Raw genomic sequence first — 18,539 nt, forward strand, 5'->3', positions numbered from 1 at the left:
CTTCAGACTTAAAAACAAAATAGCAAGGGACATACAGAGAAATGCTCCGTATGTAATCATTTTTAGGATGGGGGCCATAAACCTATGTTTATATAGAATCTGGCACAATCAAGTACTGGGTCCAACTGAGGGCCCTGTAGGATAGAGGTTACCAAAAACTTTTTCTTATTACTCACCCCCTTCCAGATTCCTCATACTACATTTACTTTACCCCTACCACCATATACTTCACATTTTAACCCCTTAAATGCCCGTCATTATTATTATTACTATTATAATGAAAATTAAAATCTGCCATTACACCACTTCTCCTGCATAACCCCCCAGAGATGTCTTGCATACCCCCAAGGGTACACATGCCAGTTTGGGAACCCTTCCCGTACAGTATTACAGGAGAGTCATAATTACCAGTCCCCTTTATCATTAAGAGTTCTGCTCATCATTAGTTGGCTACAGTTTAAATCAGTGAAACTACTAAGATCATGCAGAACTTTAGCTTCAAATGGTAAAACCAATGGCCTACATCATCAACTCAAAATTCCCAAGGACTGTCTTACTATTTGCCCTTCCTCTCTGATAACTACAGGCCCAAGAATGTTTTAAAGATCTGTTAATTGTAAAAAAGCTGCAACCTTTCCCATTTTAAATCTCAGTGCTGATGATATGAGGGTATTGGCTCAGGGTTGTCTTCAGAGTGTATTTTGGCAGCTGTAAAGTGACTTGACTGATCTGTTTTGACCAGGAAATACTGACTATCAGTAGAGAGAATAAATCCTTTATAAAAGGGAGTGAAGATCATCCTCCCCTGGAAAACTGCAAATAAGTGCCTGTTTATAGTGTTATCTCGCACATTCCAGAGACACAATAGTAAATCCCCCTTCAGAATTACTTACATTACAGTAGCACCTACCCTAGCAGGGAGCGTTTAAATCAGGGGTCAGCTAACCCCGGCACATGTGCCATTAGTGGCACGTGGAGACATTTTTCACAGCATGCCAGGAGGAGTGCAAAGAAATTGGGTTTTTGTTTTTTGGCCCTTTTTTTTTTTAAGTTGCTGCTCCAGGCTCTCCTGTGCAACGTCAAGTCCCAGTGCCATGGCAGGCCCCCAGGCAGAGCCAGAAGAAAGCAGGCAGGAAGGCTTTCTGTGATCTACTGCCCCGTCCCTTGCTCCCAGGTTGCGCCCTCCAGCCTGGCTGGCCCCTGGAGGGAGCTGCCCAGGCAAACGGATGATGCCCTGTCCCACCCGGGGCAGCACTGAGGTGCTGAGTGCTGGGGCTGGGCAGTTGGGACAGGGTCTGGGAGACATGGGGGGGAAGCACTGCCAGCAAGCTGGGCCCAGTTGGGCCCTTAGGAAGGTGGGGGCTGGGCAGGAAGCAGGGGTTGCCCTGGGGCTCTGCAGGCTCAAGCTGTGGTGGGCAGGCAGGTGGGGGTACCCAGCGGCACCTGTGGTGGGGCCTGGCCTGGCCCACACAGCTCCTCAGGGATGGGCTGCAGCCACCCTGCACACATGGAAATGTTGCCTGGCTGGGGCAAGACCCCCAGCTCGGGGGGTTTCCCTCTCTGGGATCGGCCTCCCTGCATGCTGGGCACAGTGCACGCAGGGCAGAACTATTCCCGGTGTAGGGGCCTGGCCACAGGAGCCCCCTGGAGCCTGGAAACAGCCACCATGGCTGCCTCAGCCTGCCTGGGTCCCAGCCTTGCCCACCCGCAGCTCCCCTTAGGGGGCCAGGGCTGGGGCAGGCACTGCAAAAAGCCACCATGCTGCAGGCTCTCGGCTGGTTCGGCCCAGAGCACTGGCTGCGGCAGCTGTTCCCAGAGCTCAGGGAACAGCCTGTGGCTGCAGGTCCCACTCCCAATGTGCCTGGCACACACACAGACCAAGCAGGAGCCTCCTGAGCCCAGCGTCCTGCCCCAGCCAGCCAGCATCCCTTCGTGGGCAGGGTGGCTGTGCCCCATCTCTGCGGAGCTGCACAGGCTGGCTGGGCCCCACCTCCAGTGCTGCTGGGCCCCTGCTGTGGGCTAAGTAGTGGAGCCCTGGGAAAGCCCCCACTCCCCACCTGACACCAGCTATTAACTGTAAAAAAAATTAAAATAAAAAAAAAGCAACATTAATGATTATCACTAGTATTAAATATGCAGTGCATCCTGCCATGTACCCCCTCTGCCCCAGTTTTGTTTTTGTGGTGTGCCAGCACTACGGCACCTTACAAAGTAGACCGTGGTTTTTTCAGCACTCTGGCCAAAAAATGTTGCCTACCCCTGGTTTAAACAGTTTCTGGAAAGGGAAGGGGAATTTCCCATGCTTTCTTGCTCTCTGCTTTGTGTCCACTGAGCCCCTGCTATTTGGTTCTGAAGACAGGTCACTTGACCTAAAACCTGGCCTACTTATCTAGTGCAAAAGTACAAACCATTTCTGACCACAAAAACTTTTGTCACCCACCCCAACTTCCTCATTTGGGATTAGCAGAAGCCTAATTGCTGCTTATCTCATACCACCACTAAAAGAACAAGCAGTTTGTAACCAGGCATGGCATGCCCCAAACTGCCTCCTAAGAAACACGCCCTACAGAACAAGACCTGCCTAAGCACAAAGACATTGAGTCCCTGTTTCAAGGTGGATAAAGCCGATTCAAATGGTAACCTTCCAAATGTGAACTGAACTCCCAGCACTGAAAGAACTTGAAGCAAATGGAGCCTAAAGCATCAAGACTGGAATGAGTTAATTTATGATTTACTTAAAAATACAGTTCAGAAATAATCCTTTAATTCCTACTAAAAAAAACCTAATGTTTTGTATTTTTGTATAACCTAATGTCTTGTTTGTTGGTTTGCAGTAGAAACCAACACATTTCCTGCTCTTTATGCTGGTGCCTAAGCTCTGTTTGTGGAGTTCACCTGCCAAAGCACATACAAGCCAGCTGTAAAGTGAGCCAGACTTAATGTTAAGACACAAACCTTTGGAAAAACCTGCCTAATGACCACAATATAGATTGTCTTCCCTTACAAGAAACCCAGAGAGATAATACTTTATTACCATCAATCATACTAGTATCGATTCGCACATTTCCCATGTAAACACGTTATTGCACCAACAAAGTCTCAAATCATTATATCTGAAGGATGACTGACTCACAGAAGAGAGGGAATCTAGAAAACAAATCTCCAGTAAGAGGAAGGCAACCTACAAAGGGCAGCTACACTTCCTACTTTAGGAACTGGCCTACCAAACACATGCTCTTGTCCCTTTCCCTACACCCAACCCCGTCCCATCCACCAGCGTTCCACGAGGCTTTGGGGAAAAATATTAATAGGACTTGAATAAGTTTGCCAGTTTGTTTGATGTAAATCAACATTACCATGTGTGCATTACAATGAATCTACAGACATCTGCAGAGTGTGATGGATGAGCTGATAGCAAGTATATTATGAAATCCATCTGTCTGGAAAGCCATTGTTACTTTCAGCTAAAATCACATTAGTAATATTAAATCACTACTTGCTGCTATTTAGCTTTGAACCTGAATGTCAGAATAAATTATATGCTTTTTTTCTTGGAAGAAGCTTGGGATTTCTCTTTTTCTTGTAATGCTCACTAACTATGTATAGATTGAGTAAAGTTACTGTACCTCAGGATGTTTGAAAGGGGCAGAAGGTTGCTGCTGGTAGGATGGCCTTTCATGCAGTGGGTTCCCCCTGAGATCAAGTGCACTTTCCATCAAAAAACCTTCCTAACAAATGCAGCAATGCTAAGAAACAAATTACAAATCAAATGTACTACAGACAACAAGAGGTGATCAATGCAAATGTAGGAACCCCAACTGGGCCTAATGAGCTGTCTGCATCCTTGGCTCCAAGGAGAGGTATCTTGGTTTAGGTGACCAAGACAGAGTGATTGTTTAGTAGACATGGTAAAATTCTGGGGTTGTATCCTATTTATCATAGCAGTAGAGACTAACTTCAAGAGCTTTCTACATCCCGCATGAGGGGCATACAGATGTGAAGGGAAGAAAGCTTCTGGCAAGAGTTCAAGATTTTACTTCTGATTGACACAGAAAAATTACATTTTTGGCTGCAGTCATTTTCCCTCCACCTCCCTCCCAGGTACATATGAACTCAGACTGCAAAACAACAGTAAGATGAAAGTTCGAACTACCGGATGATGAATGAGAGGTCAAGAACAATAGACACACACACACTATGATGTAGCACCCTCCTCACTAAATGAGAAACAGGCATTTATTGTTTGTAGCAGCAGAAGCAACCCAGTAGGCTATGGGCTGTCCACAGATGAGACACCATCATCCCTATCCTAGACAAGTGCAAATCCACTTTCCCTGGGTTGTATATTAGGAAATATGGACACGGTTCTTAAATACAAAACAGGAACAACTGTCCTTCCATCCAAGGATCTCAAAGAATTTTACACAATTTATGAAAGCCCAGAGAAGAGAGAGATTAAATGTTTTCCCAATGCTGAGACAGGAAGTTTGTGGTAGAGACAGAAAAAGAACCCCGTTATCAATGTTTCCGGTCCCCTATGCTAACCACTAGACCACAACCACTTTTGCTGCAGAGCAAAGTTACAATGAACTAGTATTTTATATTAGCAGGAAACCCACTTCATAGCTTTAGAAAAATGTTCTCAGCTTGAGAGTGAAAAGAAATTCCTACCATTTTAAAAACATTCCATTTTAAATCCAAAATAAGACTTAAAGACAATACTATGACATGGCCACCTATAACACAAGCATTCCTTCCCTTCTCGCCCTCCCCAGTTTCACAAAGAAGGGCTAATAAAAGCAAGTTTGGGGCTTTAGACACCAAAAAGTAACTGGAAAAAGATGGTGATGAAAGCTGTGCCTCTTTAAGCATGTGGATTCTGAAGTTTTTTGCCATAAGGTCTTTTATGCATCTTTCAATAATCATTTAATTATATGTTTTCTAAAGTACATGCTGGCAACACTTCAGGGGAATTTAGTCATCACAGGTGACAAGACTCTTCTTTCATACCTAATGTTCCTGACGATTTATATCCTCTTCTTTCACAGAGAAAATTAAGGTCCTAGTAATAGCTTAGACACCCCCAAAAGCTCCAGACCCTTTGAATAATTTGGAAGGGAGTGTTCACCTCCTTTACACTAACACTATGAATGGCACAAAAAAATGAACTTCAGTGAACCTCAGCTGGAATGAAGCATTTTTTGTAATTAAGTGGCCAATCATTTTCCCAGGCACCATGTCCAACTATTTTATTGGCTTTCACATTCTTTATTTAATTTTACAATCTAAAAGAAATGCCAAGCTTCCATCAAAATTGAAAAAAATGTTGCAGTTCTATTTCTTCCAATGGCTGCAAGTTATTAACAAACTGTCAAAACACCATAATTATTTTGTATCAGGTTTGACCAATTCCATAAACATCTCTTAACTGCGTACTATCTTTAGTCACTCTCCCCCGTGTGCATGCACATACTCTGGCTCAATTTTACAACAAAACTGCCTGCCATGAAAAAGGTTCATGTAAAAAACAAACCATATGCATTATCCCAAAGCAAAGATAGAGTCACATTTATTAGCAGAATCTTAGTGGCATTCAAAGAATAGAATAGCACACCCACTCCAAGACCTTCCCAAATACACTTGGATATTTTAGGTTTGTACACAGTGACTAGTAAAACCATTTCTGCTTACTCCACAGTTTTACCAACCATAGACTGATGAAACTCAAGTCCTTGTGCATGTCAAAACTATTCCTTCCATCTGTTGAACAGCCAGGTAGCATCAAAAGAATCCTTTTAGTTCAGCATTTGTACTGGCCACCACCCTCAAGCTATGTATATTTCCTTATCAAACAGAAGCTAGTAGACAGTGGATGGGCTTGGAAAAATCTGGCCTCCTACTGAAAAGGAAAAAAAAGCAAGACATGGATAGTAGTCTTGTTTGTAATCTATGCAGAATATCTGTTAGAAGCAAGGATAGTGCTATGGTACTCATAACACTGTAAATTTCGTGCTCAGCGGACTACAGGCACAAACACACCAAAGAGATTTTCTGTGCACATCTGAATCAGAGTTGGGAGAGAACGTGCGCCCCCCCCCCCAACCCTTTTGTAAACCATGCTCAGGACATAAAAGAATAAGATGAAGCACAGCCCTATGGGCCTGGTGACGGCGGCCTACCATCCCCTAAAATAAAATGCTTGACTTCAAATTGCTACATCTTATGTGAGGTATGGCTCCTGCAACTGTACATAGCTAGTAAAAGATTAAAAAAAGCTTTGCTTTCAACACAAAGAGATAGACAGGAATGGGACCATAAGCCCATGTTTTGCAGCTAGTAGGCTCTAGAAATCATTTTGATCCCCTCAATCCCCTTATGCATGCCAACCACTGACCTTGCAGATGCAACTTTTGTTCAAGTTAGTCTCTTTCTGGCTTAAAGCTATAAAGCAGAACAGGCTCTGGCTGCCCTGAATCATGCTGGACCTTTCAATAGGTATTGTGGAAGATTTGTTTTGTTTTTTGGGCAGTCAATTCAAGATAATTAATGAACCCCACCCCCCGCAAGTAACTTGCTATTAGATTCTGCTGTTCCCCCACTACTTCCCCCACCCCAAGATAAATGCTAGTCCTTTGTGTACTCCTTTCCTTTCCCACTCAAAAGATCTGACATTTTTTCCACCACTATTTTCCTTCCTTGTATGGGCTCCCCAGGAGCTTTTCTGCCTTTGCTGTAGGCTCCTTGACCATATACTTCTTGTGGCCTACAGTCCCTGCTCCAAGTACAGCCCTTCAGAGCTCCTCTCTCCATTCTAAGCAAATTTTGGAACAACTTCCCTGTTGTCCCTCCCCAGCTCCTTAGCAAGCTCTGGTGGGACCTAGCCTTCCTTCCACTGATTAGCTCTCTAATTCAGCATCACTAATATAGCACCACTGGCAGAGTAGTGGCAGAGAGGTTAGGTCAGGGGTGCTGAATACATGGCCCATGGGCTGGATTCTGCAAGCAGAGGTCCTCCATCCAGCCTACCAAGCTACTGGCCTCTGTTCTGCCCACTGCCACCACCTGTCCCATGGATCCAGCCTGCAAGAATCCCCACAGTCCAGATCCAGCCCCACAGTCAGGCCATAAAGTAAGCTTGACACCCATGGGTTAGGGCATCTTGGTATGGCTCCAGAGAGGACAGGCAAAGGCTGCAGTGGCCTGTAAATAGGGCTATCTGGTCATTCAAGCAGAGGGAGGGTCCAGGCAGCCAGATGTGAAGCTAACTGCACCACTCTGTGTGATGTCAGCTACAGAGACGGGCATATTTATGTAGTGCATATAACTGCAGTAGCCCTATAGGTCACTAGGCTCAGCAGGCCTTTGACTTGGATATCATTACTGATGGCACAATGACCAGAAGTTGTAGCATATGCTTTTTGTTTGTTTGTTTTTAAACCAGTGACTCAGCTATCCCTGCTTAGAACAGGAGCCCCGAGATGGCTAGCACATGCCCTAGTGATAAGTTTCAGGCTCCATTTTCTCCCTGAAGACTACACCTTCCAAGACAGCGTCTCATTTTAATATCAATTGATTTTTTTTTTAAAAGTGCTTTGGATTAATAATGTGCAGACTGACTCTCCTTTCACCATTTCAATAGCATTATTAACAGCTAGTTTGTTTTGGAAAAGAAACCACTTTTTAAAGAGATGGGATAGAACCAATAAGACAGTGCCCAACTACATGATAGTACAAGCACCTCACTCCGTGGCAGCATCACTGCCAAAACAGTCACAAGCCTCTGTTCTGGAACGCAGCAGAGCCAAAACAGTTATACAGCAGGAGCTACTTCACCTACCTAAAACTCCTTTATACCTTTACTATGATAAAACTAGAGGTATTAGAGTGCGGTGAATTAGAAACTGTTCTCACTTACAGCAGGATATCTGGTAAGTTCACATGCAATGAATACCAGGATGCACATCTTCCATACTGTATTTCAAAAAACTTTAAATCAACTCTACTTTTTAAATTAAAGCTCATCCCGCTGTTTCAGTTCTGTTGACACTATTCACCACCAAGTACTTGCTACAACACTTCAAGACACCTGCCCAAGGTTCCCCCTGCACCATGCCACTGTGACAGACCGACTGCTGCCAAAACTGAAGGTATAGCCAACTTGCTACTGTACTTTCTACACCTGAAATTCACAAAATTTCAAATGATACTGGCACAGTAACCAAGTCTAGCTACTCCTAGTGTGGACAGTAGCAGCCAACTACAGCTGATGGTAGACAGCCTGCCATATCCCACAAGAGTGCGGGAAGGAGAAATTTTAGTCACGGACAAAGGCACAGCTCTTTCTTTAACTTCACAAGCACAGGTGGTACCCACAGAAGCATCTCTATATCACTACAGCTGTCCCTACACTAGGAGATTTAATCATTTCCACTGTATCAAGTTTTAAGAGGATACAGTCCCAGGGAAAGAAACTGTGCTAAGATCAACCCTTTCATACAGCAAGCAAGAATTCAATTTGGCACACACCAGACTGGACATGCCAAGAAGCTAATACCTTTCTTAAGGTCCTCACAACTTTGCACTGCTATACTCCCAAACAGATGCTTGTAGGATTCAAAATCTCTCATATCTTTGTGATGGTCACGATAAAATGGTAAAAACTAAAAAAGTGTCTTTCACTAGCATACCAGGAGGAACAAAAGTTTTTACAGTCTACTTTATTAGAAATCAAATGCAGTGCTGTAAAAATAAGAGCTTGATGTAGGTTTACTGACGTGTTTTTTATAAAACATCCGAGCTGTTATACACACAATACATTTGATTGTTAAATATGAAATAACATGTAATTTTCTTTTCACTACTGCTATTTTAACTTTTTTTGATCCGTCTCTCTTTGGATGATGAAAGCAGGCTGGTCAATTCCATTTTTGTTCAGAGCCAGCTCCAGTCAATTTCAATTTTATGTTCTATTACTCTGGTTATAATGCTGAAGCATTTGGTTGTCAACTCCAGAGGGGGATATTTGTTGGAAAACCCTACTTACTGGATTTTTTCTTTCAGTGCTTTGAAAATTTTTGCCTGGGTCAAAGGTTTGTAAAAGAAACCATCAGGTCAAATTTGCTCCAAAACTGAGGATCTCACAGTAAACTGCACAAAACTCAACTGGTTTGTTTTACAAGGATGTAGGTATCAGTTGACTCAGCTGGGATTTGCACCTGTGGTTTCACAAGAGTACAGGGATTTTACAACTCGATGCTCAGGTCACCAAGCTCTCTCCATTCCCTGATGCAAGTACAAATATGTTAAGTAGCACTCACCTACATAATACTGTAGAAGTGACATGACCCAGATATGTAGCAGTACTTTCATGGTGCAGTCAGACTTCATTACAGTACACAATCACTTCTCCTGCATGACTAACTCGCATGTAACAATATGTCCATTGATTTCACTGTGTATACGCTATGTGGGCAGGTCTTACTGATGAGGTATAGATTCCCAATACTGACAACAAAACTTGATCCTTACTCATTGCTACCTGCCATATAATTAGGTTGTGTGTGGAATCTAATTTCCCTCTCTTCCTGAGATTTCTCAGAGTGCAGACAGTTGTACATATGGCTTGAATCTTTCCAAACCTTTAGACCTAGGTTCTGGGGGGATGAAGGAGGCCTGCTACTAAATGGACTCCAAAAGACAAAGCATAAAGCAGATAAGATGCATCGCTACTCTCTCATGTAGGACATGATTATAAAGAATGTTTCTTACAATGAGTCGCGTAGATTTCTGTTTTCAAATTGTAAGGGAAAGAATCTGAATCTGTGAATGTGTCAACTGAACTTTTCTTGGACAACCATCTTAAAGGCAACCTATCAAGTGTTTTAAAATGGATTTAGGGTATTTTAACTGCTTTACTACATATAAAATATATTGACATGCTTTATTTTAGAAAGCATTTACTGCCTTTTTTTGTTTTTAATGTTTCTGTTGGGGGAAGGAACACCATTGTGAATCTTGAGAAAGTCCTTCTCCAAACAACGTGTTAGTGGTTCAATGAGTGTTGACAAAAAAATCCCAAAACTGTTAACAATCTGTTTCCCTCTGTTGCTTCAGTTTCAATCTCTTGAATCATTTATAATTTTATTAGCTCTGAAGTTACTATATAGTTTTTCCAGGGTAGACAATTTCCAAGTTAAGAAAAATATTCAGGAGAGAACCCCTTTGGCCTTCCTTGTCCACATCACTAAGTATCAAGGAGCACAAACACATTATACCACGTTCACAAATCACCAAAGTATATTTTACAGTAAAAGGTACAATGGACTTGCACAGATCAAAAGGGTCAGATTTTATGTTAAATATTAATCATTTCACCACAAACTGGATTAATGAGGCACTGAAATCCTGCATTTCATCCCATTCCTTCAACCAGCTCCCAATAATCCCATTGACTTCTACCTTAGCTTGTTGTAAAGTAGCTTTCAATTGTGGACTCTTATGGAAGACTGGGGTTCTTTTGGATTAGGACCTTCAGCATTTTTTAGTTTTCCAGAATTGATAGGAATTGAACAGAAGGATTCATTACAGAAATGGAATTAACTATACTATTTTCTGCTAAGCCTAAATGAAAGGAGTTTGTTCCCAGAATCTGAATGGGAACTGCAGTCTACTTTGAATCCCTTTGCTTATATAACTTTCAATAGAGCAGAGCCAAAAATACTGCTGTCAGAACAGAAATGAATTATGAAATTTCAGAAGCCAAACATGTGTGCCGATTTCCACACCACTAATCAGACTTCTCTTTCAGGTCACAACTACTTTATAATAAAATTGGTGTCCAAAACCCATGGGCAACATTTGACATTTGAATGGACAAACTGGACATTAAGACTAGAAAGAACCACTGGATCATTCCGTAAAATTTCCTATATCTCGAAGGCCATTCAGTTTTACCCAAATACCCTTTAGCAAGTGGAAAACCAAGTCAAACTACATACGTTGGTCCTCAGAATGTGTAAACAATGGATTCTCTTGAAGTCATTTAGAAGCTCCACACTAATTACACAGATGAACTATACCACTTCTTTTTTAAAAAACTGACAGATAAATTAATAATTACAGAAGGTTTGGATTTTTGAGGGGAGGGGTCAGTTTCTATTTGCAAATAACAGTCAGCTATTATGAGAACAAATCCAACATGCTATTGGGGAAATAAAATAAACACTTGAAATGACAACTTTGAAACCACTGAAGATTTTTTAAGACTACCACCTTAAAAATACCGACTTTACAAACTGTCACAAGACAATTAAGTACAAGGGAAAGTACACTAAGTGGTGGAAATCACTGCTTTAAAGACAAGTGCTTATTTATGGGGGGGGAAAAAACATGATAACATGAAGCTTACAAAACATAAAAAGGAGATGATCATAAATTAGAAGTTACATAGTTCAGGTCAGTGGAACTACCACAAAACCTTTGAAACAGGAAGTTGCAGTTAAACGCACTGGCTTTTTTTAATCAGCAAAAGATCAGAGCAACAGTAACAGCACAGCATACAATATACATGTGAGAACAGTCGTATCTAGATAATAACTGAAGAACTTATGGATTCAGTCCAGAAGTTTAGTATCACCACTACGCTTTCCAGGTTTCGCTACACCAAAATGCAACCAACAGCTTACGCCTCTGCTAAATCACTCTAGAAAGGAACAAGATGGGGAAACTGTCATAACGTTAACTGCTTCAGGGCATGGACTGTGTGCGCCTTTATGGCTGACACTGCTTGTGCATACAGGCAGCGTCATCGACTACCCATGTGAGTAATCTCAGCGAAAACTTAAGTAAGGTCTGCCTTTTTTGTTGCATATGACACAGCACAAAATGCATTTAGATCCTCCAGAAGCTTCAATACTACAAACAAGCAAAACATACAATAAAAATAATACTAGTAATAAAAACTTAGACCTTCCCAACTTCGCTAAATCTGTAAAACTGATAAAAAGCCAAAATTCTCACAGGGTAATAACATCTACAACAGCTTTGAGTGAACAACTGATTTCAAAGATCTTTCATTAGCATTCTGATGAAGTTCCCCTTTTAACACAGTTTTTATACTTGAAATGAACAGCTATGATCAGAAAGAGTCCTTAAATATAGAGTCATTCATCTAATATTTTTCACTCTGATTCACCAATCACCTTCAAGAACAATTAGCAACTTCATCTGAAGGTAGTGCATAGATACACTCTTGTATGTACCATTCATTTCAGAATACAGTTCAAAGTTCCCCTGGTTTTCAGTCTCTCCCCACCCCAACCATGGATTTTCCTCAGCCTGCTCTGGGACCTGCTCTCTCACTCTTCTGTTCATAGCGCTCACTTTTTTGACCGTGCACTCAGTCTTGTCACCCACAGTACAAGTACCTTCTTGCATGCAGTCCACAAACTAAAAGTCTTCCCGTGGTTGTCCATTGCACTGAGCATCTCAAAAGAAAATATTTTTCCTTCACCTGCCTGTAACTGTTAGTTGAGGTCTTTCTACTCTTTCTTTTTGACTCTGTATGAAAGTGGGACTGGAAGGGGCTACATACTAAACATTTTCAGCTGTTTGACCAGGGATTGATACAGTAGATTTTGGAGGCTGCCGGGGGGCGGGAAGAGGTAGGAGAGGAGGTAGGGCAGTTTCAGTTTCTTGTACCCATAAAAAAAATTGTTGGTTTGTTACTGTTTTTTGTTTGGTTCTTCTTTGAGAGACAGAACTTATTTTAGAACTTTCTCTATTAAGATCCCAAACAGCCTGGGATGGGAGAGCCGTTTAGATGAAATCACAAACAAATATATGCAAAGTTGAGACACCAGATCTCAGATACTAAGACACACAGTTGGACCATGCTCTATTGGCTTAGTGAAAACCTACAGTGCCACTTCTTACCCATTGAGCCAGAAAGTTAAAAAAAAATCATAATGTATCTCCTCACCAGCAACATTAACCCCCAACACCGCTCAGGCTGCTGCTATCACCACTTCAACATACAGGAAGAGTATATATAGAACCATTTATTTACAGGAACATTGGTAGAGAGAGTTTTTTGAAGTGGGGAAGGGGATTTCACAATATTTGGGATAAACAGAACTTGAAAGCAGAGAAATTTGTTTCTCTCTCTAGCCATACATCAATTTAATTTCCATGGGGAAGCCCACAGTTTACCTAGCTATCTTAACCTAATCACAGGTCAATGTAAAACCAAATGAAAAACAATGCCAAACAGCAACATGAGAAAGGGTCATAATGAAGAGCTGCCACACACACAAACAAATGCCTTTTTAGGCTTAAAAATTAAAGAAAATGGTTAAGGTGGCAACACACAGCAAAAGCATCCTCAAATTCTGCTGCCTACTAATAAAGTCAAGGAGCGGTTGATTAAATCTAGCTTTTTTGTTCTATTATTTGTCCTCAGACTTGATGCAATTTTTAAGCTGTCATTAGAGATTTTTTTAAGAGTACTTGCAACATAAAAGATGCAGGTTCTCAAAGCCAGTATAAAACCACCTGTTGCAGTCAAGTACATTACAGAGTATTGCTTCACAGTGTTCCAAATTACCTTGCAGATTCAGTTATTTATGTGGGCATATGTTACTTTAAAGCAGTTTTGTCTTGATAATCCCCTTTGCTTGCTGCTACATCAAATCTGCCAGGCATTACCCATTGTCAAAAGCAGCACTGCACTTTTGTAAGAAAAATCCTCACAATGCACAGTAATTTTTTTTTTTTTTTGGTTACTGGAATTTATGAAATACACATGATCACCAGGGCTTTCAAAAGCACCTCAAGTATTACGTGCCTCCCAGTTCAATACATGAAAGGAACAAGCAAATTCTGCTTACTCTATTTATTCTGACGAGCCAATTAAAATCTAAGATGTTGAAGTGCATGTACTCTCTTGCATGTTGATAAAGACTGCAAAAATCAATTTCTTTTTATGTGCTTCTCAAGTATTTTGCTCTGTATTCAGGAGGGGCAGTTGTATAAAGCATCTTCATAGAATCCCACCCCAACAAAGGGGTAGGATTTTTTTTTTTTTTAATGTCACCCTCTTTCTTTGCGCACAATACCAACTGGGCCAGTTATTGTTTGGTTGCTAGCCATATACCACATGGGATTTTCTTCTTCAGCCCTGGAGGGTCTGCACCATCATTTGAATTATATTTCCTAATAATATGCTCATCACAGTAGAAAATCTAAAATTTCTCAGAGATGAATTTTCCTTTCTTCACTAACAGCTCTGAGAAACTCAATGGTTTAACTGGACCTATCTGCTGTGTGCTTGGCTTATGAGCATGCCCAGAAAAAACCCCCACACAGATAGGTCTATGTGACCCGTTTTAAAGCAACACAAAACTAGATAGTTTGCTCATTATCATCTGTGCATAGACATACTATTTAGTTGAAATATGAAGGTAATATGCCGCAACAGATTCTGCTGTAGGCCGCAAAACATCACCCTTAAGTCTAATCATAAATCATTTTTCCACTCCAATATTTAGACATCCAATGTTATTCACTGGAAACCGAGCCATTTTTTTTTTTATTTCCATGGAAAGTCAGGTTCTTTGAACCATGTTTTTGCCAACCCAGTCCCACAAGCAACAAACAGGGTGCCATGCATTAGAAACCTCCCAATACTGCTGCGGAGCAGTTGATCATCTCTTATCCCATATCATTTATTGCAATAAAAGTACCATGTATTTCTTCTAATAATGAGGTGGCCAGCGAAACAGAGGGGAAATACAAGAGCAAGGGAGGTGGCACTTGACCTGAAGTGTAAAGGGATTGCTGGGTATTATTACCTATTACAAGAGACTTTACAAACACACTACTAAAAAATGGTGATTGAGCAAATCTTGGTAGCCACAGGGCCACTGAAACCGCAGGACAAAAGGCCCACATCAAGACGCCTGGACTAGAAATCAGGTAGCCCGTTTGTGAAACCTTCTGACAAAATAAAGCCTTGATGTCTGGCTGTAAACATTATGAACACTACACAGATTAATAAGAAGTGTCAAAACTGCCACAACATTTTAAAGTTTATTGTAATCCCAGTGACAAGAGACCAGAATGACAGGAAATCCAATGTACAAAACACCAAAATCCATTACCCACATTTTTGTTTCAATACAGAATACTGAAGAAAGTGAATGAAGGCATGGTTATCACTCCTATTACTCAGGACTTAAGTTTTTTCTCTTCCATGAGTGACCTGTTAGGTGTTCTCTCTTACCAACTCAAATTTTCCTCCTCTCATGCAAACAAAACAAAACAAAAAAAATCCAAAGCCATCCAAAGCCTTAGCTTGTCATTGCCCCTCTGAAAACATTAAATTTCCTGCTCTGCTTAACTCAGCTCAGACAAGACAGGCAGTATTTGCTCAGCAAATATTGTCTGTAATAAGTTAGACAAGCCATATTTTTTGCCAACCTATTACCACCAGAAAAAATACGTACAGTCAACAAGAGCCGCAGAACTTGTTCAATTACCTCAAAAATGGGAATTACAACCAAGGGATTAGGAGGCATTTAAACGTCTCTTTTTCCACCAAAACGTCAGACACGGGCCATTCATTAGCCACCTCCTGAGGCAGATCAAGCCACATTTTGGCACTCCGAATACAAAGTTTGAGGGGTGACAAAAAAAAGAAAAAGGGAAGCCCTGTCTCTACAGCTCAGCCATTCACAACCATGCCACATTATCCCCCTCCCCCCGAAAAAACCAACCATACAAGGCAAACACCTTGGGCAGAGAGTTGGCAGCCCCTGGAGATGGTGAACTAGCATTTTCTTCACTTGACACTTGAGAGGAGCGGAAAGGAAAAGTACGGCCGGCCCCACCACTGCTGGCCTGCAAGAACTTGCGGGGGACCCGCCAGGGCTTCGGGGGGCACCAGCCAGCCCTGCTCTTCCCACCACTCACCCCGCGGGCGAGGCAAGCACCCCTGGGAGCGCACCGTGAATCCCGGATGCCTTTTCTCCCCTCCTGGGCGACACGAGCCACCCAGGAGCGTCCCACCTCTTACCTCCAAGGCTTCCAGGGTGTTGAAACTGGCGATAGCAAAGCCGTCAATTAAATCCTCTTCTTGGGAGCTGGATTCCCGTCTCCGGCGCCGGGGAGGCCGGGCATTTCTCGCCGTGGACGCCTGGCTTTTGGGATGCGGGCAGTTGTGACTGGTGTTTTCCTTGCCGGGGCTCGGCTCCTTCTCGGAGCCCGACGACGGGCTGTGGTGCCGGGGGTCCCGGGCGGCCGCTTCCCGCCGCCTCACGCGGTCCCGCTGGGACCGGGACCTGCGGCTCTGCCGGATTTTCCCATCCATGTCCACACACGCACCCCAACACCCCCCAAAAAAATTAAAAATAATAATATTAAATAATTTTTTAAAAATCGAGGACCGAGGGGGAAAAAAAAAAGGAGGGGGGAGGGAAAACCCACCCCCGCCTCCCCGCCCTCGGGAGGGAGTGACAAAAACAGAAGAAGAAGAAAAGCCCCGCGCTCAGCCTCGGCTCCGGGCGGCGATAATCCACAGGCGGCGGCGGCGGCGGAGCGCGGGTAGATCCACGGGATGACCTTGACCGGAGCCGGGGCGGGGGCCGGGGCCGGGCCGAGCTCCCCCGGGGCCCGGGCGGGGCAGGGGGCTGCGGCCCCGCTCACTCGCGCCGCAACTTTGTTGCCATGAAGGGACGGAGCGAGCGAGAGAAAACCCCCGTGCGGCTGCCGCCGGCCCCGGCCCGGCCCGGCCCGGCCCGGCCCCAACTCCCCTGCGCCGCCGCTGCCGCCGCCGGCCCCGCCCGGCCCGGCCCGGCCCGGCCCCGCGCTGCCCCGGCCCCGCGACGCGGCTCAGGCGGCGCTGCCCGGATGCAGCCCCATCCTCCCCAAGCTGGGACTCGGCGCTAGCACCGCCCGGCCGCCGCGCATGAGCAGGGCTGCCAGCGGCGCGTCATTCCCCGGCGCAGGCCCGGCCGTGCCCCCGCGCCGCCGCCGCCGCCGCCTCCCCTCACGGCCCGCCCCTCCCCGCGGGGGGGGAGGAGGGGCTGCTGCCACGGCCCTTCGCCTCAGCTCCACCTGTGCCCCTGCCTCCCCCGGCCTGGGCTGCTCCCTCGTCACAGCTCCACCTGTGCCCCTTGTCCTTGTCCCAGGGCTGCTCCCCCGTGCCCCTTCCCCTCAGCCAGGGCTGCTCTCTCCTCACAGCTCCCGCTGTGCCCCTTCCTCGTGCCCCCGGGCTGCTCCCCCTTCCCCTCAGCCAGGGCTGCTCTCTCCTCACAGCTCCCGCTGTGCCCCTTCCTCGTGCCCCCGGGCTGCTCCCCCTGTGCCCCTTCCCCTCAGCCAGGGCTGCTCTCTCCTCACAGCTCCCCCTGTGCCCGTTCCTCGTGCCCCCGGGCTGCTCCCCCTGTGCCCCTTCCCCTCAGCCAGGGCTGCTCCCACCCGTAGATCCACCTGTGTCCCTTGTCTTTGCTTCTGGGCTGCTCCCCCCTCACAGCTCCTCCACCTGTGCCCCTTGCCTTCAGACCTGGGCAGCTTCCTCCCACCGCTCCACCTGTGCCCCCTGTCCTTGTGCCTGGGCTGCTCCCCCTCACAGCTTCACCTGTGCCCCTTCCTCTCACCTCCCGGCTGCTCCCACCACCTGTGCCCCTTGTCCTCACCCCCGGCTGCTCCCATCCACCATAGTTCCTCCCTCCATCCCTGCAACTCCCTCATGTTGCTGCTGAGCCCTCCCTCCTGACGCCTCTGCTGCTCCTGTCAAAGGCCCTGGCCGCTCCCAGTGTGGTGACCGGCGCATCCCTTCTCTGCTTGGCTGCCTTGGTTTTCTTTTTCTCTTACCTGCTGACACCCGCCTGGGGCAGCCCCTAATCCCATGCCTCCAAGAAGTATGATGAAACAAGAGGGAGACTCTAGGAAGGGCAGCCAGAGAGGCTTTGCCATCAGATGGAGGCACAGTGGGGAGGAAGCACCAGCCTGTGGGGTGCTCGCCCCAGCAGAGCCATGGGCATCAGCTAGATGTGCCCCAGGTCCTGCCTGCTTGCACTCCTGGCCAAGAGAAATCAGACTTGAACTTTGCCAGAGGGGTGTCTCCATTCTGCACTAAGGACCAGAGCTAGTCTGGATCCCAGACATGGAGCACACTCTATATAAAGCTGTAAGTGGGGTCTGTAGTTCCCTGAATTTCTCCTAGTCTTAATGAAATGAAACACCTTAGAACTGGGCCCTTTTGTGTCTGCTTCTGTCACTCCAGGAAGAGCTGCTGGTATTTATTCCCCTAGTCCTCCCTCTCTCCAAGGGCATTGGCATAGAGCCACAACCTTGCTCTATCTTATTTAAACAACAAATGCTAAATAAATGGCTTTAAAGTCACCCTTTTACAAATGCGGCATAGAAATGTCATTTAAATTAAAGCAATTTGAAATCAGGGGCAGAAGTCTTATGGTGCTTAATGCAAATAGTCATTCATGCACCCTACACCTCAGTCACACTTGTATTGGTGTCATCTGTGC

At 44.8% G+C, this 18,539-nt stretch overlaps 1 protein-coding gene across 10 annotated transcripts in view; it reads right to left on the reverse strand.

Annotated features, from left to right (window-relative positions):
* The window catches only part of FBRSL1 (fibrosin like 1), a 679,286-nt gene extending 662,352 nt beyond the window's left edge, over positions 1–16,934 (reverse strand). For 5 of the 10 annotated variants that reach the window (XM_090062037.1, XM_090062033.1, XM_090062034.1 and 2 more), the window contains exon 1: positions 16,073–16,934. In XM_090062037.1, the coding sequence (XP_089918163.1) occupies positions 16,073–16,366 (294 nt within the window). In that variant the 5' untranslated portion in view covers positions 16,367–16,934. The remainder of the gene's footprint in view (positions 1–16,072) is intronic. The other 5 variants (XM_090062039.1, XM_090062036.1, XM_090062042.1 and 2 more) reach the window with 3 other exon arrangements.
* Positions 16,935–18,539: the final 1,605 nt, after the last annotated feature.

Source organism: Crocodylus siamensis, chromosome 9 (genome assembly GCF_052110815.1).
Source record: "Crocodylus siamensis isolate JL-2025a chromosome 9, ASM5211081v1, whole genome shotgun sequence".
Lineage (NCBI taxonomy): Eukaryota > Metazoa > Chordata > Crocodylia > Crocodylidae > Crocodylus > Crocodylus siamensis.